The sequence below is a fragment of the Mixophyes fleayi genome, chromosome 5 (assembly GCF_038048845.1).
Source record: "Mixophyes fleayi isolate aMixFle1 chromosome 5, aMixFle1.hap1, whole genome shotgun sequence".
NCBI lineage: Eukaryota > Metazoa > Chordata > Amphibia > Anura > Limnodynastidae > Mixophyes > Mixophyes fleayi.
The window spans coordinates 41,455,951-41,482,987 of NC_134406.1; the positions used below are offsets into that span (position 1 = coordinate 41,455,951).

At 41.5% G+C, this 27,037-nt stretch overlaps 1 protein-coding gene across 3 annotated transcripts in view; it reads left to right on the forward strand.

Annotated features, from left to right (window-relative positions):
- The window catches only part of ADARB2 (adenosine deaminase RNA specific B2 (inactive)), a 501,356-nt gene that overhangs the window by 307,538 nt on the left and 166,781 nt on the right, over positions 1 to 27,037 (forward strand). For all 3 annotated transcript variants that reach the window (XM_075212079.1, XM_075212076.1, XM_075212077.1), the window contains one exon: positions 8,972 to 9,058. In XM_075212079.1, coding sequence (XP_075068180.1) covers positions 8,983 to 9,058 — 76 coding nt within the window. In that variant the 5' untranslated portion in view covers positions 8,972 to 8,982. The remainder of the gene's footprint in view (positions 1 to 8,971; positions 9,059 to 27,037) is intronic.

Genomic DNA, 27,037 nt, shown 5'->3' on the forward strand with positions numbered 1-27,037 from the left:
AAGTCTAAGAGATCTCTTTGCCTGTTTTAATTGTTGGTACAGTGGGCAAAAATATTACTTTGGAGGACGCTTCGACCCCACCCCTGGTTGATTTACAATCTGGCTCTTCATAGCTACATTTTATTTCATTTTATTTAGGGATTTTAGTTAGCGGGCTGATCTCTCATTGCTACTCTCTTTCTTTCAATATTATGTAACAACAATTGCAATATTGTAAATGACAGTTGATTATAACTCCAAAACAGAGCGCTATTTACTAATAAAAAGCAAAAACGCAATTGTGCAGTAGCTCAGAGCAATCAAACACAATCATTGTCTGACTTTCACTAAACGAAACAAAGCTAACTGCTGATTGTTAGCTATGGGTTACTGCATTGTGCACACATTGTACAGTACATTGATGTCAGAATGTTAATATGTGGGGCAAGAAATAGTTTCTACTGTCTAAAGTGAGATATTGTATTTTACACTAACACCACTTAAAGTGGTCCTTATTCTGATAATTGTCACTATCAACTGCTTGTTGGCACACCAGATTTAAAAATCATGTTTTAATTAAAAGAAAAAGGAAAAATAAGTTCTCTGACCCCAGCTATGTCTTCCAGTGTAGTCTCCTCTAGTGTCTGGTTCTCTAATCCATGCGGTGTGCCATCTTCAGCCTCTGTTAGATTGCTTCTAACTATGCTGGAATCAGCTAGCGGGTCATGACCACAGCAAGGAGCCTACCTTGGTCCCACTATGGGATTTCCCATAAGACAGTAAGGGGAATATTGGGAGTTTAGGTGATGGAAGTGAGGACATTGAAGGGGATGAGGAGGAGATGAACAGCACATGCCCAGCAGGGTGAATGTATATAAAAACAGAAAGTGTGCTCACCTCCCCCTCTTTCCAGAACAGCACTCAGAGGTAACCTCACCCAGATTAGTAAAGGGCTTAGATCGGCGGTTCCCAAAGTGTGCGCCGCGGCTCCCAGGGGTGCCGCGGCACTGTCACTGGGGTGCCGGGAGCCAGCCATAGGAAAAAACAAAGAGCACATAAACTTACCAATCCGCACAGCGCCGGGACCCAGCAGACTCCTCTCTCCCGCAGCTGTCACTGAATATCGACGTCAGTCTACAGAGGGGCAGACAGAGGAGTGTGACAGCGGGCAGAAAGAGGAGTGTGACAGCGGGCAGAAAGAGGGGCAGACAGAGGAGTGTGACAGCGGGCAGACAGAGGGGCAGACAGAGGAGCGTGACAGCGGGCAGACAGAGGAGTGTGACAGCGGGCAGACAGAGGGGCAGTGGAGTGTGACAGCGGGCAGAAAGAGGGGCAGAGGAGGAGGACACAGCATGAGAGGGGCAGAGGAGGGGGACACAGGGCAGAGGAGGAGGACAGCGTGACAGAGGGCAGAGGGGGGGACATCGTGAGAGAGGGCAGAGGGGGCAGTGTGAGAGAGGGCAGTGTGTCTGGATGCAGAGGGGGCAGTGTGTCTGGATGCAGAGGGGGCAGAGTGCCTGAGGGCAGAGTGTCTGGATGCAGAGGGGGCATTTTTGCAACTAAATAAGTATTTCTGTCCTGACCTAAATACTTATTACATTTTTTTGACCCAACTACTTCTAAAACAGGACTGCTCAATAATTATTTTGGAGGGGTGCCTTGAAAAAATTTGGAGACTCTAAGGGTGCCGCGAACTGCAAAAGTTTGGGAACCACTGGCTTAGATGAATGATGCTATTTTCACTGCTTCTGTTATGTTGTAAATTATATGTGATGATGTATAACTGTTTACTAAAGAAAGAGAAGAAAAAGCATGAACCTGTTAAAAAAAATTAAATGAGAATTTAAAAAAAAAAATATATATATATGACAAATCAGATCGTATGCTAATGAAAAGAAAAAGAAAAGAAAAATGAGAAGAAAAAGGAATAGATGGCAATCTTCAATATGGAGCTGGGTTTGTTGGTTTGTCACAGCCTGTGTTGTACTATATTTTGAGGGAACCCTGGGAATCAGCCAGATGGCGGTCCTGGATGGGTTCTCACCCCAAAATTTTTGGGTTGTTATAGCCCAGTTTTGGATTTCCACCTGGTGAGAGGATTCTCTGGTCAATTGATTGGACACTGTCGTTGTGACCTTCGGATTTTGGGCTATCTGCCAGGGTATACATGGCCCTTTGGGGGCAATTGGTTGCAAGGCTCACCCCTCCCTTTAAGATTCATCTTACAGGAACTTAAAAGAAGCTTATGGCCATATTCTCTCTACTGCTTGGTGTGTATATTATTGAATGAGTGATGATTGATTGCATATGGAACAGAGGGGCAGATAGTGTCCATGTAGTCTCCTCACATCTCTGGGCTGCAGGGCCCATACTACCAAGGGGCACACAAAACCCTGACATGATCCCTCATAACGACTAAAGTAAGACTTGCAGAGGAGGGGCACAGTGCTCAAGGAGGAGAGGGCACCCAAGGAGGGGACCATGCCATAACCCACTGCTGGAGGTTATGTTTAGGCTTCTGGAAACGAGTATAGACTTAGGCTGCTGGCAGGAAATGAAGGATAGGATGAGACATTACATTGGATGCAGCGGCAAGCTTCACTAGATTCGCTTAAACCCCACACAGCTATTGTCTGTCAGATTAACTTTTTTAGTTTCTTACAAATTAAAATAAGCACAAACATGTTTTCTCCCAATATGAGCATCTAATGCATTGTGTACAGGTACCTCAACATTTATAGCACTTTGACCATGTTTGCTTTAATATGGCAAAACACAAGATATAAAGTATAGTTTTAAAGGAATAGTGACAGATCTTTTGGCATAGCCTCTCAGCTTCTAGAGCACTAAAATATTTAACCAAAATATATTGGATTTTTATAAGGCAGAAATGGATATAGCACAGAAAACATATGTATTTTGGCATAGTGAAATACACAGGGTCTTGTGTTGTAGATCAAAATACGATCCTTTCATTTCAATTTCTTTATTGTATATTTGTCCAGCAAATTATCGCTATGTAATATGATAGAAATGAACACTGGTTATAAAGTAGACCTAATTTGCCTTCCAGTGTTATTCTATTCTATTCCAGTGTTATTTTTACAAATCCACACATGATAAATTAAAGACAGGTACAATAATTCAGACAATATGTGAAGTGCTTGATACATTTTATTGCAGGTTCACGTTCCATTGCAAGAAGAGGCTCCGTTGTATTTTTTTTCCCTGCTCATCCTCTCCCCAGCAGCTAATCCTTCATCGCAGAGACGGTTTTATCTGATTAATCAGTCATCTCGCGTCTCATGATAGTATGAGTGAAGGAGTTATGACTATCAACGTCTTGCGGCACTTCAGGTCTCAAATCTTTCTGCGCCAACTGGAATTCATCCCAGCGACAACACATTTATTAGATAAAAGATGCTGACACACATTTTAAGGCATGCAGGGTGTAAAGACCATCAGTTGTACATTTATACATATGTCAGTGGTGATTATTTATAGATAAATAGCAGTGTTTTTTACAACAAATCATTTAATTTCCTTTTCTAATGCAACATCTCCAATTTCATTGTCCTTTTCACAGTTAAATCTTTGCACAACAAATAATACCAATAATGAGGCCATTAAACATAACGATTCAGTGCCATATTGATGAGCTATAAACAATTCATTGTGAATCTCCCTTGATTGTAATGTGAAAAGGAACTTGTTATACTCATTTGAGTCGTAAATGTAAGTGTAGGAGTGATTAAGGTGACTGGAATCCTCATCCCCTGGAAAACAGAAATACTGTTTAAAATTAGAGATGTTCACTGACCCCCGTGAACTGGTTTGGGTTTTGGATCTGGATTAGCTTCGTGTTTTTGTTTTGGTTTTGGCAAAACCACCCTAGTGTGTTCTGGTTTTGGATTTTTTTGAAAAAATCCTAAAATATGCTAAAATCACATAATTTTGCTCTTTTTTCCCCTACATTATTATTAACCTCAATAACACCAATATTTCAAGTCATTTGCAGTCAATTTAGACCACCTCACAGGTCACAATATTATTTTCATACACTTTTGGACAAATACCGCAGGGACCTGGCTAGATGGTAAGCGACAGAGCAATGACACAAGCACACGGCAGTTCATAGCACATCTAGGACACATTACCACACAGCAGTGGCAGAAAAGAAAAATGGGGGCCTGCCCTCCCTCCCACCCCTCGCTATGTTGAACCTTAAAAAGGAATTAAAAACTTGCGAGATCCGACGACATGCCTCGTTTTCGATTCCGAGGACGCGCGACAGTACTGAGCGGGCTTGGCTCGGTACTCGGATCCCCTAAGTTTGGGTGTGTTCGGTTCTCGAGGAACCGAGCCTGAGCATCTCTATTTAAAATATGAGACAAGGTTATAGCACTACATTGTGATAACTAAGAAGAGAAAATTTGGGTGCTAAAAGTATTAAACACAAGGCGGTAGCTGGAACAAAGAGTTTGTTAAACTCTAGTAGAACTAGAAAATGAAAGGGAAAAAAAAAACCAGCGCCCATCCTAAAGTGTTTAGAATCAATAAAAAATCGGTTATACAGAAAAATTAGTTAGTAATACATAAAATCTAACTTCTAATCTATAAAATCTGTTTATTGTTGCAAACACAACTGAAATGACATTATTAAAATATCAAATGGATTTATTCCCACAGTGTACACTGTTAAAATTTCGTAAAACTATTAGTCCAAAGGGGGAATTCAAATAGCCACGAAGTTTCTCTGGACATGCGTGAGACACTTTGAGATTATGACAGACATCTCCACTCATGTTTTATCGCACCCCATAGAGGAGTGAGGAAAAATGAGCGAAGATTTCTACTGTGTCAGCAATGTGCGTGGCACGATGTCCGTAAGCCACATCAACGGTAATTGCATTCCACCCAAAATATTTAGCACATATTCATGTTCTGACAACAATGTTCTACTAGTAAATATAATACACAAAAGCGCTGGGTTGTGACAATTCAATTGATATAATCAGAGGAGCAACTAGGGAGCTGTGGGCTCCTATGCAGAGAGCCGGGGAGGAGCGAACCCGGGCCCCTGACCCTCTGCATGTGCCATGCAGTGGGCCCCATTATCTCCATGGTCCCCGGTGCACTGCACCTGCCACACCAATGGTAGTTCCGCCACTGGATATAATTATAACTCTGATATACTGATAGAACATGTAGTTGACATAAATCCATCTAGGAAAATCTTATACTTATCAGAAGTGTATTCCAGCACCAGACCTGCAATATTTAAAATGCATTGATTTGATGATGTATAGCTGAAAACAATAGCTTGATGTGTTATCCGTTCAAGAACGAAGTATATATGTAAATCCATTACTGCATATACAGAAGCATCTCCTATTTTCAGATCACTGTACCAGCAGAAAAGTTTCCACGATGGCCCGCAGTGTTGAAATCACTTGTGAAGACCCCTTGTGGTATAAGGGGTCACTAATTGTATTGATTTAGACGGTAACAGCTCTTTCACGGCAAATGAATGGCTGGTGTTGCCGCTATCACTTGCACCTTACCCAATGCAATTCTCAATCCACAAGCTGCTGTACAATCTCCCAGGGTATACACATGTTGTACCAGATCAGCAGTAAAGATATGTCGTTTACAGCACACAGGATAAAGAATAGTTGCTACCAGGTTTCTAACGCGTTTCGTTATAATATATATAACTTCATCAGAGGATAGTGCAACATTGTGATTTCTGTTGTTTGTGTACATAGAATTTTTTTTTTTTTCACCAGTTTTGCTGGTGAAAGCTAAAGTCCATCATTTGAAAATCCGGTGCTTACCCCTAAGTTACATGTAGCTAGCCATGTATTTTATTATTATAACAATATAACATGTAAACACAGGACGGACACACAAGCTAGTGTCAGGTCCAATTTTAGACAAAAAGGGATCTGTGCAGACATTTTGGTGGGGATCCTTATATGGTGAATGCTGGACTAGTGGCTAAGTGCAATTGCGAACATGGTACATTTATTTCGCTTTTCTGTTAGTTGTTCAGACACATCAGTAAAATATGAAATGTGAATATTTTGATATTCATTTATTGATTGCTATTCAATTATATATCCATTTATAATTGGGAACTGGCACAATATTTGAGAATTCTATCTATTTACTAAGAACCAGTAATGTGATTCAGTGATGTCACTGGTTCCCATGAATACATTCTCATGACTTTCTCTTCAGTCCACAGTCCAGAAGTGATAGGTGTACTAACGCGGTTCACAGATTTACCTAACCACTGTCACCTACATAAATACCTGAATGTAGAAAAGTAATAACATTTACTTAATAATATAGTGCCATGAAGGATTGTGTTTAAGACGATGGAAGAATATGGGGAACAACTTTGCTTCTTCTGTTATTACAATAGGAACCCAACACTAAACTGTCATCTACTGAGCCTGGACCTTGTGTATCTGGACATACAGTGTTCTTGGACACTTTTGTTTTAGACTCTACAGCTTTTGTGTCTGTAACTGTTACTGTTTGTTATACCACCTTTATAAAATGCAATATATTGTGGACAATAAGTTCTGTAATAAAGTCATACATTTGGAATAATAGAGATATAAGAAGGATGCTTATTATGAGTTGGCTTTCTTGTTATCTTTCATCATTTCTACAGAACTAAAAAGCCATTTGTAAAATTCATTTGTAAGAATCATGATATTCAATATAAGGTTTCTGAAAATGTGAACCTGCAGCTATGTATTTTGAAGAGCAAATATAAATAATATAATGATATCTGGTGCATAATGAGTTATTGGAATTTAAATAAAAGCATACATTTAGAAGGAGAGAGTTGTTCTGCTGGCATTATAAATGTATGTCAGGTTTCAGCATGTTGGCTCGTAGTCGTTTTATTTTATGAAATACATGTGAGGCTCCAGAATGGTGAAGAAAAACAGGGACAGCCAAAGGTCATACAAAGGGCTGTTATGCATGTATGTAAATTAATCTACATGGCACCCCACAATATAATACAATATACAGCATATATGAGAAACAAATTGAGAACAGCAAAAACTACAGATGTTAGAAATCGGGAAAGAGCGTCTTGTCCCAAACAGCTTAAAAACAAGTGGTACATGCAGTGATGCTTAATGTGAAACCCTTTGACCATGGTCAAGCTCTCTCTCAACCTCAGCCCATTGGGACCTTTGTGTGTAATTAAGGGTTTTATGTTCTCGATAGAAGGTGGAAGGAAAAAGAAGGGTATGTCTAGAAGGCTAGAATAGAGATGCCCTGATAAAGAGGAGGATTCTGCACCAGAGGTACTACTTGCTCAAGAGAGGAAATATGTGGCATCAGAGATTAGTCCATCCACATGTAGATAAGTGGTCCCATTTCAATGGTCCCATTTTCCTAGGTCAGTTATGTAAGGTTCTACTGTTAGCTCTGCTCGCCGTTGTGGAGTTAATCCATGTTGTCCCTAGTTGAAGTCTCCAGTGTTTCTCCAGTCACTATGGTTTGGCTTGTTACAAAGGCTACAAGGCACATATTGGCAAATGCCTCCAAAAGCCAGTTGATGTTAAAGTTTAGATCTATAAAGGACTATAGAGGACTTACTTGAGGACTTACTTACAAAACAGTGTTAAGGACTTTCTGGTCCGCCTGAGCTCCTGTTTCTGAAGATCAGACTAAGCCAATGTGAAGGGCTATGATTTCACCCTTAAATTGTGATTCCTCTCACGTCTGGTAGAATTTGGCTCAATAGCTTACAAGCGATCCCCACACTGGGTATTTCTCTACAAGTAAATAAAAAGCTGTCCTTTGCCTATGTCACACAACTAAGTTTTAGGATTCCTTTTCATATTAAATGAACTTGCCTATTAGGTTTAGATATCCTTTAGAATATGGTTATTCTTTAATGAGCTTGATGGCTATACAGCTTGCATTTTCCTCTGGATCCACATTTCTAAAACATGATTCTATGTAGATTGATTGGGAATATGGGAAATGTAAACTTGACATATATCCTGTGATCCAGCATCACTGTATGGAGGGAAATGTTCAATCGCTTTACCACACGGATCAATGAAAACAATATCTGATTAGATTTTGATCGAACCAGATGATTTTTTTCGGGTCCACATATGGGAGAATGTAGTCATAATATATTTTAAAATTACTACATTTATTTTTTAAAATCACAATGTGTATGGGTGCCATTATTAGTGTATTTAACCACTCTACCAAATTACAACCTGATCACATAAGAACCCACTGAAATTGCCAATATATTACTATCAATGTACATTGACCTCTTCAAAGATATTAGCAAGTTTTGCAGACTGTTCTCACACTAATAATTTGAGGACAAAGGTTAAAAGACTGCTGAGTTGCATCACTGATTATATGCAGGTCAATTTCCATAACTGTACATATCACACTGTGATGAATAGGAGAATGTACCAAGTGACTCCGTATGCATGAAATGAATACCTAAAATAGCAGTGACTAGAACTTAGTTTAGCTCGATGTGTGACAAAGTTACTAGCATGAAGCCCCATTATTCATTCTCTGACCTTACCCAATCCCCGCTATAACTGGAGTGTCCTAAATTTATCTCACCTCCTAGCAGTAGCATGCAGTTCCTCTTTCTACTTCATTAAGTGCTTTGGACAGCAGTTTCAAACAGACACTATCATTCAAATGTATTTCTTTTGTGCCTTGTGCTCAGCTAATTTACATTAAATGCTTTAAAGATACATTGTAACTGAAAATTAGGAAATGGGTGTAAAGCCACTAAATTGTTTCCTGACTTCAACAGAATGTATCAATGGCTATTAATGTTTTTAAAGTCAGATTTTAAACTGCTTAAACAGCCTAGGAAAAAAGTTAGTAAGAATGCAATATAAACATATCAAAAGGTGTAAAGAGTGAAATAATACAGAACAGTATTTTACAATAATGTTTCTTTTTCTTCCAGAAAAACTTAGCATGCTGTCAACTTTCATAGTACCCTTCAAGTTTATAAATCCTGGGGCCAGCAGCGTGGATGATGAAGATAATTTAAGTAAGCCATCTATTTTATAGATATTTTTTAAACAAAACTAATAAAAGTGTGGACATTTCTTCATGTATTCTAAATATATATTCCTTTAATTGTTAAACAATGTCAGTGTTACATAGATTTTTTTTAAACTGCGTTTTTTTTATATCCTTTTAAACAGTAACTTGTTCTTTCAGCTTTCTATTTATATATTATGTCTTCCAGCATATCAATTTTATATGGATAATATGCTAAAAAAATCATTTATTTCAAGACTTTTTTAACCTTGTATACCCCAATGGTTCATTTTACACAAGAGCTTTGTCTTCCTCTGATTAAAATTAATTAAGCTTCCCCCCATGTGTAATGGAGAGAAGGAAGAAAATGCTCTTGAGTAAAGGAGAGCTGGCATCGGAGCAAACAATAAACAGTATCAACTGCCACAGATATTAAATGACGACTGTCACTTACACTTTCAGGCAGCAGATTTGTGGGCTCGAGCAACCTTTATGAAATTGCAGCCTATCAATTCACTAGGTACCCATGTCACATGTTCCTGTGATGTCACTGATTACATGCCAATTGATGGCTGTCTTCAATGCATGTAGACTACAGGTGACGTTAATACCGACAAATAAGTCCCAGGACTTTGTTTGTAGAAGAAAATATGTTATTTGACAACATTTAAAGAAAATGTAAATGTAAACTCTAGTTATAACTAGGGATGTGCACCGGCGACTTTTGAGGTCTCGTGTTTTGTGTTTTGGATCCGGATTTTCGTTATTTTTGAGGTTCGGATTTGTCTCGCAAAACACTTGACGAAAGGTCTCGGTTCGGATTTAAGGTATTGGATTCGGATTTTTTTTGAAAAAAACATAAAAAGTTTAAAAATCAAGTTTTTGGGCTTATTTTCACTCCTAGGCTATTATTAACCTCAATAACATTCAATAACAAGCATTTCCACTAATTTACAGTGTATTCTGAACACCTCACAATATAGTTATTAGTCCAAAACGTTGCAACAAGGTATCTTTCTGGACTGCGTAGAGGAGTGGGTCACCACAATATCTTAAAAACCCTGAACTTTTATGATTCGCACCAATAATTGTACCTGGACTGCGTAGAGGAGTGGGTCACCACAATATATTAAAAACCCTGAACTTTTATGAATCGCACCAATAAATGTACCTGGACTGCGTAGAGGAGTGGGTCACCACAATATATTAAAAACCCAGAACTTTTATGAATCGCACCAATAAATGTACCTGGACTGCGTAGAGGAGTGGGTCACCACAATATATTAAAAACCCTGAACTTTTATGAATCGCACCAATAAATGTACCTGGACTGCGTAGAGGAGTGGGTCACCACAATATATTAAAAACCCTGAACTTTTATGAATCGCACCAATAATTGTACCTGGACTGCGTAGAGGAGTGGGTCACCACAATATCTTAAAAACCCTGAACTTTTATGAATCGCACCAATAAATGTACCTGGACTGCGTAGAGGAGTGGGTCACCACAATATATATAATAAGAAAACCATCAACTTGTTTGATTCGCACCAATAAATGTACCTGGACTGCGTAGAGGAGTGGGTCACCACAATATATTAAAAACCCTGAACTTTTATGAATCGCACCAATAAATGTACCTGGACTGCGTAGAGGAGTGGGTCACCACAATATATTAAAAACCCAGAACTTTTATGAATCGCACCAATAAATGTACCTGGACTGCGTAGAGGAGTGGGTCACCACAATATATTAAAAACCCTGAACTTTTATGAATCGCACCAATAAATGTACCTGGACTGCGTAGAGGAGTGGGTCACCACAATATATTAAAAACCCTGAACTTTTATGAATCGCACCAATAATTGTACCTGGACTGCGTAGAGGAGTGGGTCACCACAATATCTTAAAAACCCTGAACTTTTATGAATCGCACCAATAAATGTACCTGGACTGCGTAGAGGAGTGGGTCACCACAATATATATAATAAGAAAACCATCAACTTGTTTGATTCGCACCAATAAATGTACCTGGACTGCGTAGAGGAGTGGGTCACCACAATATATTAAAAACCCTGAACTTTTATGAATCGCACCAATAAATGTACCTGGACTGCGTAGAGGAGTGGGTCACCACAATATATTAAAAACCCTGAACTTTTATGATTCGCACCAATAATTGTACCTGGACTGCGTAGAGGAGTGGGTCACCACAATATATTAAAAACCCTGAACTTTTATGAATCGCACCAATAAATGTACCTGGACTGCGTAGAGGAGTGGGCACTGGGCACCACAATAAAATATATAAAAAACCTTCAACAGGTCTGCATTACACTACACATACGGCTGCTCCTCCATCCTCTCCATCATATACATGTTGGAGTTTTAGCGTGTGACAACCTCTTGTTTTTGATAATGTCAGTGCATTTTGAATATTTTTCAATTTGCCCCACACCACTGAATGTACTTTATCTATGATACGCATCTATCTATCTTGACTGCGTAGTGTGGTGGCCCCGGTACACAATTTGGTACCGAGGCCACAATATAATTAAAAAACCCTCCACGTGTCAGAATTCCACCAAACAAGTATCTGGACTGCGTAGTGGGGTGGCCCCGGTACCCAACTTGATACCGGGGCCACAATAAAATAAATACACCCTCCACGTGTCAGAATTCCACCAAACAAGTATCTGGACTGCGTAGTGGGGTGGCCCCGGTACCCAACTTGATACCGGGGCCACAATACCTCCTCCAAACATGCTACAGACAATTCGTCATTGAGATCCCATTAAGTATGTTAAAGACAGACAGGGTCCAAGTGTTATTAGTTGACTTTGTAAAGAAAAAAACTGTCCCTGTTGCACATAGTCGTGCAATGAAGACTTACTTTTTCATTTAAAGGCACGATCTTTCAAGTGTAGTGTTTGTAAGTCTAAGTCATATTATACTTTTGGTAAAATTGGTTTTTTTTGTTCCTCTTTATGTTAATTAATTAGTAATAGAATTAAAGTAGGAAATAGAATTAAATAGAATTAAAGTAGGAAATAGAGTGGTATAGAGTTGTAGTGTGGTATAGATAGAGTGGTCCACACAATATAATAATAAAACCCTCAACTGGTCTGAATTCCACCAAACAAGTATCTTGACTGCGTAGTGTGGTGGCCCCGGTACACAATTTGGTACCGAGGCCACAATATAATTAAAAAACCCTCCACGTGTCAGAATTCCACCAAACAAGTATCTGGACTGCGTAGTGGGGTGGCCCCGGTACCCAACTTGATACCGGGGCCACAATAAAATAAATACACCCTCCACGTGTCAGAATTCCACCAAACAAGTATCTGGACTGCGTAGTGGGGTGGCCCCGGTACCCAATTTGATACCGGGGCCACAATACCTCCTCAAAACATGCTCCAGACAATTCGTCATTGACAGACCCCAGACAGACAGGGTCGTAGTGTTATTGTTTGACTTTGTAAACCCAAAAAAATGTCCCTGTTGCACTTGCACATAGTCGTGCAATGAAGACTGACTTTTTCATTTAAAGGCACGATCTTTCAAGTGTAGTGTTTGTAAGTCTAAGTCATATTATACTTTTGGTAAAATTGGTTTTTTTTGTTCCTCTTTATGTAAATTAATTAGTAATAGAATTAAAGTAGGAAATAGAATTAAATAGAATTAAAGTAGGAAATAGAGTGGTATAGAGTTGTAGTGTGGTATAGATAGAGTGGTCCACACAATATAATAATAAAACCCTCAACTGGTCTGAATTCCACCAAACAAGTATCTTGACTGCGTAGTGTGGTGGCCCCGGTACACTTTTTGGTACCGAGGCCACAATATAATTAAAAAACCCTCCACGTGTCGGAATTCCACCAAACAAGTATCTGGACTGCATAGTGGGGTGGCCCCGGTACCCAATTTGATACCGGGGCCACAATACCTCCTCAAAACATGCTCCAGACAATTCGTCATTGACAGACCCCAGACAGACAGGGTCGTAGTGTTATTGTTTGACTTTGTAAACCCAAAAAAATGTCCCTGTTGCACTTGCACATAGTCGTGCAATGAAGACTGACTTTTTCATTTAAAGGCACGATCTTTAAAGTGTCAGAAAGAGAGAGAAGACACAGGAGAGGAGAGTTGTAGCTGGGGACCTGGGGTGGAAGCTCCCAGGCTCCCCCAGCATTGCCTGGAAGTCTGAGCGTGGTGACTGAGCCAGGGCAAGGAATGTGTGCCCTGGATGAGGGGGAGAACTCCATGCCACTATAGTGAACCCAAGAGAGAGGGGGACACTGCACATGGAAGAGGCCCTGGAGTGAGGGCTGCTACAAGAGGCATGGTAGCTGTAGTGTCAGATCCTGAGGCTGAGAGTACACAGAGTGACGTGTCAGAGCACAGGAGACATTATCCCCGCAGAGGAGGGATGAGCTGCAGTTGAGAGGTCTGTTGTTGAAATAGGACATGCACACTTTAACAAACCAATCATTTCAGCGACAGGGCCTACCAAACAACTTTGACTGAAATGATTGGTTTGTTTGGGCCCCCACACCAAAAAAGCTATTCATCTCTCCCTGTACAGACTAAACAGGCTCTACTGAGGCAAGATGTCGTCCTCATCCTCAACCTCTGATTCCTCTCCCCCTACAGTGTGTACTTCCTCCTCATCACACATTATCAATTCGTCCCCGCTGGACTCCACAACCACAGGTCCCTCTGTAGTATCTGGAGGGCAGTGCTGTACTTCATTGAGGAATTGATTATTCATTTTTATAAACATCATTTTTTCAACGTTGTGAGGAAGCAACCTCCTTCGCCGCTCACTGACCAGGTTCCCCGCTGCACTAAAAACTCTTTCCGAGTACACACTGGAGGGGGGACAACTCAGGTAAAATAGAGCCAGTTTGTACAGGGGCTTCCAAACTGCCTTTTTTTCCTGCCAGTAACAATATGGACTGTCTGACATGTCTACTTGGATGGTGTCAGCAAAGTAATCATCCACAATTTTTTCTATTGTGACAGCATCCAATGCAGCGAGAGTAGACATGTCTGCAATGGTTGGCAGGTCCTTCAGTCCGGACCAGATGTTATCAGCATCCCCGCCAGTGCCTCTTTTGGGAAAACTGAGCTTTTTCCTCGCAGCCATAGATGTGGAAGAAAATGAGGGTGGAGCTGTTGGCATGTCACGGTCCTCTTCAGAGGACAATCTCCTGACCAGCAGGTCTTTGCACCGCTGTAGACTTGTGTCCGCCGGAAACAGAGACACAACATACGCTTTAAACCGAGGATCGAGCACGGTGGCCAGAATGTATTCCTCTGACTTTAAAAGAGTGACCACCCTCGGATCCTGGCAAAGCGTACGAAGGGCTACATCCACAAGAGCTACATGCTTGGTGTAATCGCAATGGCTTACCAGCTCCTCCCTCACTTTCTCCAGCTGCTTCTGCAACAGCCTGATCAGGGGAATGACCTGACTCAAGCTGGCAGTGTCGGAACTGACTTCTCGTGTGGCAAGTTCAAATGGCTGCAGAACCTTGCACAACACGGAAATCAGTCTCCACTGCGCTTGACTGAGGCGCATCCCCACTCCTTTGCCTATGTCGTAGGTGGCTGTGTAGGCCTGAATGGCCTTTTGCTGCTCCTCCATCCTCTGCAGCATATAGAGGGTGGAGTTCCAGCGCGTCACAACCTCTTGTTTGAGGTGATGGCAGGGCAGGTTCATGCTTTTTTGATGTGCCTCTAGTCTGCGGTAGGCACTGGCTGAATGCCGAAAGTGTCCAGCAATTTTGCGCGCCACCGCAAGCATCTCCTGCACACCCCTGTCACTCTTGAGGTAATGCTGCACCACCAAATTAATGGTGTGGGCAAAACATGGGACGTGCTGGAAATTGCCCATATTTAATGCCCGCACAATGTTACTGGCATTGTCTGACACCACAAATCCCCATGAGAGTCTAAGTGGGGTAAGCCACTGGGAGATAATTTCCCTCATTTTCTCTAATATGTTGTCAGCGTTGTGCCTCTTATTAAAGCCTGTAATACACAATGTTGCCTGCCTTTGCACGAGCCGCCATTTTGTAGTTGCTGCTACTGATGCAGCTGTTGCTGTTGCTGCGGAAGGGGATGCATCTACCCAGTGGGCTGTCACAGTCATATAGTCCTTCGTTTGCCCAGAACCACTTGTCCACATGTCCGTGGTTAAGTGGACAGTGGGTACAACCGCATTTTTTAGAGCACTGAGGACACTTGATCGTACTTCTCTGTACATTTTTGGTATCGCCTGCCTAGTGAAGTGGAATCTCGACGGGAGTTGGTACCGGGGACACAATACCTCCATCAACCCTCTAAATCCCACTCCACTGATGGCGGACACCGGGCGCACGTCTAACACCAACATTGCAGTTACAGCCGCAGTTATACGCTTTGCAATAGGGTGACTACTATCGTATTTTGTGGTCATGGCAAACGACTGTTGGACGGTCAATTGTTTTGTGAAAGACTTAGCGGTCTTACGACTTCCCCTCTGGGAAGATGACCGACTAACAGCAGCAACAGCAGCAGTGGCAGTAGTAGGCGTGGCCATACATTGGTTGTCTGGATTTGGATAAAAATAACTCCAGACCGAAGAGGTGCATTTTTTGGTCTTCTGACCAGGCATGACGATGGGCTTTTTCATCCCATGGACATCAGCTGTTTCCCCCCCTGGTGCCTCATTTACAATAACCACATCACCATCCTCATCATCAAGTTCCTCCACAGCGCCAGCTACATCATCAATAGCCTCCTCCCGAGCCACCTCTTCCCGTACAGTGATGGGAAGGTCAGGCTTGACAACCACCAACATCCTTGGACTCGCCTTGTGGATTTGTGATAATTTCTCTTTAGAAGGCAGAGTTGTTTGCTGTTTTGTTGCTGACAGCATAACTCTCTTCAATTTTTTGTAGGGGGGGGAGGAGGAGGAGGGCTAAGATCCGTGGGTGAAGCTGAACCACTAGTCATGAACACGGGCCAGGGCCTAAGCCGTTCCTTGCCACTCCGTGTCGTAAATGGCATATTGGCAACTTTACGTTTCTCCTCAGATGATTTTAAGTTTCTCTTTTTGCTACTTTTTCTTAACTTGGGCTTTTTGGATTTTACATGCCCGGTACTACGAGATTGGGCATCGGGCTTGGAAGACGACGTTGATGGCATTTCATCGTCTATGTCATGACTAGTGGCAGCAGCTTCAGCATTAGGAGGAAGTGGGTCTTGATCTTTCCCTACTTTATCCTCCAAATTTTTGGTCTCCATTATATGTAGCACAAGATACTGCAGAATGTGTGAACTTGGTAATATTGCAGTACCAATGGACTTATAATGCTGGATTGGTTTTGCAAATTTGGTTATAATTATTATATATTTTTTTTTTTTTTTAATTTTTTATTTTTTTTTACTTTTTTTTTATTTTTTACAAACTTGGGAATAATGGGGAAATAACTATGCCCTTAGAAGCACAGAGCACAGGACACAGCACCACTGGACTGAACAGGACACGGCACAGGACCCAGCAGCACTACGGAACTCAGCAGGACAGAGCACAGGACACAGCACCACTGGACTGATACTGCAGAATGTGTAAACTTTGTAATATTGCAGTACCACTGGACTTTTACTGCTGAATGTGTGAACTTGGTAATATTGCAGTACCAATGGGCTTATACTGCAGGATTGGTTGTGAAAATTTTGTGGTAATTAAAAAATATTAAAGTAGTTTTTGGTATTTTATAAAAAAAACTTTTTTTTATTTTTTTAAACACAGGGGAATATTGGGGAAATAACTATGCCCTTAGAAGCACAGAGCACAGGACACAGCACCACTGGACTGAACAGGACACAGCACAGGACCCAGCAGCACCACTGACCTCAGAAGGACAGAGCACAGCACACAGCACCACTGGACTGATACTGCAGAACACGGCACAGCACAGCACAGCACAGCACAGCACAGCACAGCACTAAACAGCACAGCACAGCACTAAACAGCACAGCACTAAACAGCACAGAACTAAACAGCACAGAGGACCACCTAACACACCCTCCCTCTACCCTGATCAATGCCCGAGTGAAGATGGCGGCGACTAGCGGGGAATTTATAGGATCCGAGTATCGCGAGATCCGACAACGGGATTATGAGTCAGAGCCTCAGTTTCACTTTTGAATTTGGCGCCAATACCCGGATCTGTCTCGGATCCGACTCGGATCCGCAACGTTCGGGTGGGCTCGGATTTCAGAAATCCGAGCGCGCTCATCCCTAGTTATAACTAGTTTAGATTACAATCTAAAGATGAGTTGGACTCATATTGTTAGCTATAGGCAAATCTAAGTTTGTTTGGCAAATTATTAAAGATATGGTTCCAGGGGTGGAACCAGGGCCTTCTTTTCCATTGGGCACGATGAGCAGGTGCCCGGGGGCCCCACAGCGAAGGGGGCCTCATAGGCAGGGCTCTTAATTAGAATAAATAACCCTGCAAAAAAAAAGCCTGCAAAAAAAACCTTCAAGGGTCACTGAGCAAGTACATCTATCTATCTCTATATATCTATATTTATATCTGTATCTCTATACATCTATATATATATATATATATATATATATATATATGTGTGTGGGGGCCCCGGTGCACTGCTTTGCCCGGGGGCCCATAATGTTGTTAAGATGGCCCTGGGTGGAACAATGCATAGTTGGACCCCATAGCAAAATTTGGGTAAGGGGCTGTTCTCGTCTCCTGAGTCCCCCACTCTGCTTTCACTACAGTAAAGCTGGAGGTCTATTCTGAGCATGCATGTGTCACTCAGGAGAGGTCTCCACTTGGTTTTTTTGAGAACAGAGCGGGTCCTCAGAGGGAGCAGGAGTTTAGACTGAGTGCTACCTCCTCACTACTGGGCTCCGTAGCTGCCACACCCACCCCTTGCACCTGTTTTTGTTGAATCATTCCACAATCTTTTATGCTTTGCTCAGACAGAAGAATTTTTTTGAAAACATAATAATTACTCATTCATATATAATATAAATTTGGTCCATTTTATATTCTTTTATTCTTTGTAAATACATTTGTTTTTCTTTGGATAAAAAATATTTGAATCAAATTTTGAAAACTCCACTTGTTATATAACCCGCTATGAATGGACATCTTAAATAGTTTATTTGAGACCCCTCCCTGCCCTACAAGGCCAAAATCCCAAGAAAATACCCAAATTTTGCTCATCTCTACATTTTGCTTTTATCTTTGAGAAAAGCAATGAATGAGTTTGGATTTCCTGGCCCAGAAAGGGTACTGGTCAGACACAGATGCGGGTTAAGAGTCTATGGCTGAATATATTTTCTGCTCCCTGTACTACACACTTCTGGTGTCACTTTTAAACACTCAGGATTGTTGCTACTATTACTGGTGACCTTCATGGATGGACAAAACTTTAATAGACCACTAAACCCACATTAAACTTGGCTGAACTAAAGATATTTTAAATATTGGATTCTATTACGTGGGAAGAAATTTTCCTATGTACCGTGGCCAGGGCCGGATTAAGGGAATGGAGGCCCCTGGGCTAAGGGGCCTCCATTCCCCCGTGAGCCCCCCCCCGGTGAGCAGAGCCGCCCACCCTTCCCCGGCACTTACCTCCTTCCTCAGCGCGCTGTACGCTCTTTACTGAGGAGATCTCGTGAGAGTGAGACTCACGAGATCTCCTCAGTAAGGAGACTACAGCATGCCGGGGAAGTACTGCAGTGAAAGTGCTCAGCAGCATGGATCGCGCCGGGGGCGCCCCCACCCCGACCGATCAATACTGCTGCTGAGCACTTTCAAGGGCCCCCTGGATGCCAGAGGCCCCTGGGCTGTAGCCCAGTTAGCCCTATGGTTAATCCGGCCCTGACCGTGGCAAGAGCACACTTCTGGTGAAACACACGTGAACAACTTTTTGCTTTTTTACTTTGTTTTAATGTCAGGATGGTAAAAGTACTTGACAATATAAATATTCTATACAGTTTCTTGTGACCCTAAAGACCAGCTAAGCAGAGACCTGCTCTCTAGCCACCGGCTAGCTTCTCTAGCATCAGTCACACTAAACAGTGAAACAAACAGGTTTTTATACCTAACATTCCTCCCATAGCCCTAGCTTGATGGGCAGATGACACTCCCACCTTCCTTTTAAAAGGGAGCTCTCATGAGCTGTTCTGTTTGCCCTGACTTCAGACACACCCTGTCAGCCTGCTGTGGGGAAAAACATTTCAAATCATGTAAGTTAAACCAGACTTTAAACTATTTCTTTGTCACACATATTTCTTCCACTTGTTTGTCTTTAAAATATGTGCACTGCTGCACAAATGTGTAAATCTATTTACATCCATTCTCTGCAGATTGCCAGCTATATGCCTCCTTTGTTACTGTACTGTAGATGCTCTATTTCAAAACATTTTAAATGACATTGCAGACTTAAAGACTAAAGTGAATGATAACAGAGGACAATGCTTAGCTATGTATATAGTGTGCAAAATATCCTAGGTTCTGTGAAGGAATGGGAACTTTTATTTATAGATTTTTGATTGGTAACTGTCACTTGTTTATATAGACTTGACTTATTTTAGGATTAGTGCCCTTTTAAGATAATTGTTTCCAGATTTGGCCTGACAATGACCAATATTCACTGACTACAGGTGATTGAAGATCCCTTACATCAATTGTAAACCCATTTTTAAGGTTGTCCTGTGCATAATATAGGCCTGAAGGCGCATCAGAGGTTGGTCCCATTCTCACTTATGGTGTCATAGTGCGCATATCTGATAGTCAAAGCATTCTGGATGTAGGCAAAATGCTAATTTTCAACCCAGAAAGGAGGCAGCAATGTGGTCTGAAAGTATGTAATAGGTGATTTAGTAACATGATTTGCAATGATCATCATCATCATTTATATAGCGCCACTGATTCCACAGAGAACTCATTCACATCAGTCCCTGCCCCATTGGAGTTTACAGTCTAAATTCCCTAACATACACACAGACAGACAGACAGAGAGAGACTAGGGTAAATTTTGATAGCAGCCAATTAACCTACTAATATGTTTTTGGAATGTGGGAGGAAATCGGAGCACCAGGAGGAAACCCACGCAAACACGGGGAGAACATACAAACTCCACACAAATAAGGCCATGGTTTGGAATTGAACTCATGACCCCAGCGCTGTGAGGCAGAAGTGCTAACCAATTAGCCACTGTGCTGCCCATATTCTGCTGTGGTGGTGATGATGATGACATTTCACTGGAGTTTCACACTCAGCTCCAGGGGAGACACGCACATGACATAATGAGATCTATGTATCACCATGAACTTAGAGATGACACTTGTGAGCAGATATTACCAACGATCTCAAGCTACACACTGAGTGAATGTAATGCACTCTTTTTGTGGAGCAGTAGAAAGAGGATGAAAGGGTCAAAAGTGATAATTTCGAAGGCTGCATTTACCCAATTGTACGACAGTATCAATCCTCTCCAATATCCTGTCCATGGTGTATGATTCCCTTTAGCTTCCCTGCGTCCTGTGCTCCTGTGCCTGCTGTCTCCCCAGGCAGATTCTTTCTGCTACAAGCTGTACGGCTTTATTGTTACTACAGCTGAAATATTTTTCATTCTCTGTATTATATTCTTGGAATTGCTTCCCAAACAGTGTCCATCAGCTTATCATCATTCCTGAGTGAATAGAGCTCACTGTGTTAAAAGGAGCATTTCTGAACATAGTAGACATTAATAAATGTTAGAATAAGAGGTCACCCAACGCGTCTCTCTGATATACTTGCATTTACTGTCCTTAAAAGTCTGTCATTAGACCACCTGATGGCATACTACTAGAAAAAAGTATAGAGAAGAAAGGGATTTATGTGTCAGTTTTATTACAGTGTGCAGTCATTTATTGCTGTTTTGCATTGTGTGCATGCTGGCAATGTCTGAAATTTTATGTACACTGTAGGTGCGGTGTCAAAAATAGCCCATACTTTCTGCTAATAACAATACTAGCTGCTGCTGAAAATTACTTGACAAGTGGTGACAAGTGGTAAGCTGTTGCCTTAAACTAAGTTTAGTTAATGTATTACCTGTTACATTCTTTGCACAAAAGTGCAATAAAATGTATTAATTATAATATATTTCAATCTCTTTATAAAACCACAATCATTTTTGTGCCAATTTTAGCTAGTGCTTTAAACAGGCAGTATAAAGTGGAAGCATTGTACCATGCCTACCATCACTGTAGGCCAAATATTAGGCAATCCTGTTCAGCCCAGCCGCATTCCAATCCACCTAACCACACCCCTAACTTCCCCTGGCCATGCTGCAGTTTACTAAGCCTGCCCAGCTTCAGGCATCACAAATGCAGACTACTAGGGTATGTTGTTACAACAAATGGGTACAGGGCTGCATTTATCATATAGGAAAACTAGCATCATACATAAGCTGTTCAGGAGATATCATATAAATATCATATAAATAGTTTTATGTTCATATAATTTATTCTTACTTTTACTTTTCATTTTTATTAATTGGCCTTTAGCAAGCACTTTATCCCCAGCTCCCCAGTTCAGAATCATCATTCAATATGACCATTCATTTAGGGGTCTATGCATCAAGCTAATTTGATACTTAAAAGATGCGGAAACAGCTGTTTCCACATCTTTTAAATATAGTTGCCATGAATTACATGCCGAACGGAGGAGATATGGCAGAAATCTCCTCCATTTAGGCAAATACTGTGCAGCATCGCAGTCCCCATAAATTAATATGGGGGCTGCGATGTTCTGCAATGCATGAAGCTTTAATAAGCTTTGCATTGCGCAGACAGAGAACGCCATTTCAGGATGGCATTACCTGTCTTTTCCTATAGGATTCTGCTGAAGTCTCTCCAGCGCTAGGTTGCCGGTAAATAGGAAAAACTAATCGCACCATAGGGGTCACTTCGCTGGGGATACTCTGGGAGCCCCGGCGAAGTGAACCCCATGCCGAGGCTCCCAGAGTAGCGTTGCAGCGGTACTTAAATATGCATCGTTGCGTTTTGCAGAGATGCATATTTGCTGGTACCACATATTATTAATGCATAGACCCCTTACACAACATGCAGGTGTTTGTTTCTCAGGTCAAAGGTCCTCTTTAGGCGTTCTTGCTGTCAGTTGGTGGGGCTGGAAGATGAACCACACACTCAAGATTTCCAGCACACCCAATAATGACTCTCAATTTCCATAAAATCATTATGTGCCATCACATGTGGTAAAATATCAGGCCATTTGCTCAATATAGACTGCAATATCATGATTTGTGTGCCAGCTTAACAGTCCTCTATGGTTGCAGGATTGAGAACTGAATAATTTCGTTACAGGTAACGGTGCAGGTTCCAGGAGAAAAAAACACATATTTGTACTACCCTAGGGGAGGCCATCCCTTCATTATCCAAAACACAAAAATGCAAATATTAAAGATTACTTGAATTTAGACTACAATATATGTTTCTATATAAAAAAAAAATTTTTACTATAAAGTTAGTGCTAATAATTTATTTATGAACACTGCGTACCTTACTCCAGCAATGCTATTGGTTTAAATATAATGAGAGAACAGGGCTCAGAGAAGTATTAAAACACGGTTATCAATGGTTCAAAAAACTTTCTGTTTTTTTTCTTCCCATTTTATTTTTCTTTGGCCGTGCACTAGTATTCTGCTTGGCAACACATTCCCATGGGCCAGCTGCTCTTTAGCTGTCAGCTTGTCTTGCCAATATTGGAACCCTGCAGAATTGGAGGTCTGGGTGACTGCCACATCCGCTGTAGTACTGTTGCACCCAGCATGCGCGTAAAAAGACCCTTTCCCTAGACTAGTTAGGCCTAACAAAACTGTAAGCATACTCCTCACATAAGTGTAACTCAGGGTTTGTATACATTGAATAGTAAATGTTGAATTTAGGCCCAGTTGTTGAAGCTCACAACATCCTTCCTTCTCCATTACACAAAGTGCCCACAGTAACGTCACCCCCATCCTTTGGCGTATGTATATCATTGTGCACAATATAGTATGACAGTAGGTCATACTTGCCAACTTTGGCAAGATTGCCTCCGGGAGATCGGGGGTGAGGTGGGCGTGTGGTGGGCTAGCCGAATTTCGTCATTTGGCTTATGACGGCCAATTGCGACATTCTGGCCTATTACAGCAGGGGGCAGGGCCACAATGACACGCAAACAGCATCATAAACCCTGCCCCTGACGCTTAATTTAACAAATGGGCAGGAACTGAGAGGTTGCTCTGCTCTCCCTGGAGTCCGGTAGGACTCACAGAAATTCGGGAGCCTCCCAAATACTCCGGGAGAGTAGGCAACTATGCAGTAGGTTACATATAATTAAATGACAGAGCATAGGCAAACTGAGGGGGGGGTCCCTATTGCATGGAAACCCCCCTCCCAGCCTGGGATAATGTATGCTTGAGATGGCTGGACTCTGCTGCGGGACCAGCCACTTTGCAGATTGTGTGCAGATAGCTTCTGTATGCACTGTTCACAGCCATCAATATTTAGATCCAATTATAGCAATTTACCAAAATAAAACATTGAGAACTATTGACAGGATATTACTGAGCTGTATAAGGCTTATGTATAAAAAAAATTCAAATAAAATATATCTCAATATAGCAATATAGGCTTCAAATGCATCATTTAATCTAAATCATGTGAAAAGAATAAAACTATCCTCAGAATACAGAAAGATTTCTGGGGTTGGTTTGAAGTGAAAAGATTTATTAAAGCTGTCAAATAATTTCTTATTTTATGAAATCTCTTTATATTATTTTACTGAAATGCGACAGTAAGACTCTCTGAATTGAGATCCCAATAAGCATTTCATATCAGGCCCCAGACAGTGGAACATTGGTCTAGTAATCCCTTTCCCTGATCTGGTTGGCGTAGAGCGCTATTAATGGTCTAGAAACGCAGTCCGCTGCAATCTTTTCAGCGGCTTATTTTAGATTTTGTATTATTATTTTTCATTTTTTTATTAAGTGAATGATTCTTTCTTACAATAATGTCAGAAACATCAGGCGTTTCAAATGACATCATCTGTCAAGTTTAAGCTGGTACAATACATATTGCAGCTTAAGGATGTGTCATCTAATTCTAGGAAGGACATTCTCACGTGTGTGGACAGGATTTATTTAAAATTGTAATAAGGCTGGGTTGTAATAGTTCTTCATGTTATCTATATTTTAAGCACGATTGTTTTAGGGACTTTTTTTTCTTTCTAGATTGAAGTTTATTATTTTTCTCCAACTGTATAAATGGCGCTGAACACCCGAGAAGATCTGCTATATATGACACACCTCTCATACCCCATTTAGATAGATCATTGGATTTATCTACTATCTGTCCACATTACTCCTATTTAGTTTGATATGTATATATAGGTCAGTGTGGATAATCTCAATTGGTCGTAATATTATTATTATTATTATATTATTATTATTATTATTATTACTACTGGCATCCTGAAAAGAGGGCCACATAGTTTAAAGATAGAAATATAATGATAAGTAGCTGTTGGCACAAAGAAGAGGGGAAAAAACAATGGGAGAAAACCTGAAGAGAGGGATTTGAGATATATATTAGGGATGAGCGCACTCGGATTTATGAAATCCGAGCCCACCCGAACGTTGCCGATCCGAGTCGGATCCGAGACAGATCCGGGTATTGGCGCCAAATTCAAATCTGAAACTGAGGCTCTGACTCATAATCCCGTTGTCGGATCTCGCGATACTCGGATCCTATAAATTCCCCGCTAGTCGCCGCCATCTTCACTCGGGCATTGATCAGGGTAGAGGGAGGGTGTGTTAGGTGGTCCTCTGTCCTGGTAGATCTCGTGCTGTGCTGTTTAGTTCTGTGCTGTGCTGTTTAGTTCTGTGCTGTGCTGTGCTGTGCTGTGTTCTGCAGTATCAGTCCAGTGGTGCTGTGTGCTGTGCTCTGTCCTTCTGAGGTCAGTGGTGCTGCTGGGTCCTGTGCTGTGTCCTGTTCAGTCCAGTGGTGCTGTGTCCTGTGCTCTGTGCTTCTAAGGGCATAGTTATTTCCCCAATATTCCCCTGTGTTTAAAAAAATAAAAAAAAGTTATTTAAAAAAATACCAAAAACTACTTTAATTTTTTTTAATTACCACAAAATTTGCACAACCAATCCTGCAGTATAAGCCCATTGGTACTGCAATATTACCAAGTTCACACATTCAGCAGTAAAAGTCCAGTGGTACTGCAATATTACAAAGTTTACACATTCTGCAGTATCAGTCCAGTGGTGCTGTGTCCTGTGCTCTGTCCTGCTGAGTTCCGTAGTGCTGCTGGGTCCTGTGCCGTGTCCTGTTCAGTCCAGTGGTGCTGTGTCCTGTGCTCTGTGCTTCTAAGGGCATAGTTATTTCCCCATTATTCCCAAGTTTTTAAAAAATAAAAAAAAAGTAAAAAAAAAATTACAATTAAAAATTAAAAAAAAAATATATATAATTATAACCAAATTTGCAAAACCAATCCAGCAGTATAAGTCCATTGGTACTGCAATATTACAAAGTTCACACATTCTGCAGTATCAGTCCAGTGGTGCTGTGTCCTGTGCTCTGTCCTGCTGAGTTCCGTAGTGCTGCTGGGTCCTGTGCCGTGTCCTGTTCAGTCCAGTGGTGCTGTGTCCTGTGCTCTGTGCTTCTAAGGGCATAGTTATTTCCCCATTATTCCCAAGTTTTTAAAAAATAAAAAAAAAGTAAAAAAAAATAAAAAATTTAAAAAAAAAATAAAATATAATAATTATAACCAAATTTGCAAAACCAATACAGCAGTATAAGTCCATTGGTACTGCAATATTACCAAGTTCACACATTCTGCAGTATCTTGTGCTACATATAATGGAGACCAAAAATTTGGAGGATAAAGTAGGGAAAGATCAAGACCCACTTCCTCCTAATGCTGAAGCTGCTGCCACTAGTCATGACATAGACGATGAAATGCCATCAACGTCGTCTTCCAAGCCCGATGCCCAATCTCGTAGTACCGGGCATGTAAAATCCAAAAAGCCCAAGTTAAGAAAAAGTAGCAAAAAGAGAAACTTAAAATCATCTGAGGAGAAACGTAAAGTTGCCAATATGCCATTTACGACACGGAGTGGCAAGGAACGGCTTAGGCCCTGGCCCGTGTTCATGACTAGTGGTTCAGCTTCACCCACGGATCTTAGCCCCCCTCCTCCTCCCCCCCCTACAAAAAATTGAAGAGAGTTATGCTGTCAGCAACAAAACAGCAAACAACTCTGCCTTCTAAAGAGAAATTATCACAAATCCACAAGGCGAGTCCAAGGATGTTGGTGGTTGTCAAGCCTGACCTTCCCATCACTGTACGGGAAGAGGTGGCTCGGGAGGAGGCTATTGATGATGTAGCTGGCGCTGTGGAGGAACTTGATGATGAGGATGGTGATGTGGTTATTGTAAATGAGGCACCAGGGGGGGAAACAGCTGATGTCCATGGGATGAAAAAGCCCATCGTCATGCCTGGTCAGAAGACCAAAAAATGCACCTCTTCGGTCTGGAGTTATTTTTATCCAAATCCAGACAACCAATGTATGGCCACGCCTACTACTGCCACTGCTGCTGTTGCTGCTGTTAGTCGGTCATCTTCCCAGAGGGGAAGTCGTAAGACCGCTAAGTCTTTCACAAAACAATTGACCGTCCAACAGTCGTTTGCCATGACCACAAAATACGATAGTAGTCACCCTATTGCAAAGCGTATAACTGCGGCTGTAACTGCAATGTTGGTGTTAGACGTGCGCCCGGTGTCCGCCATCAGTGGAGTGGGATTTAGAGGGTTGATGGAGGTATTGTGTCCCCGGTACCAACTCCCGTCGAGATTCCACTTCACTAGGCAGGCGATACCAAAAATGTACAGAGAAGTACGATCAAGTGTCCT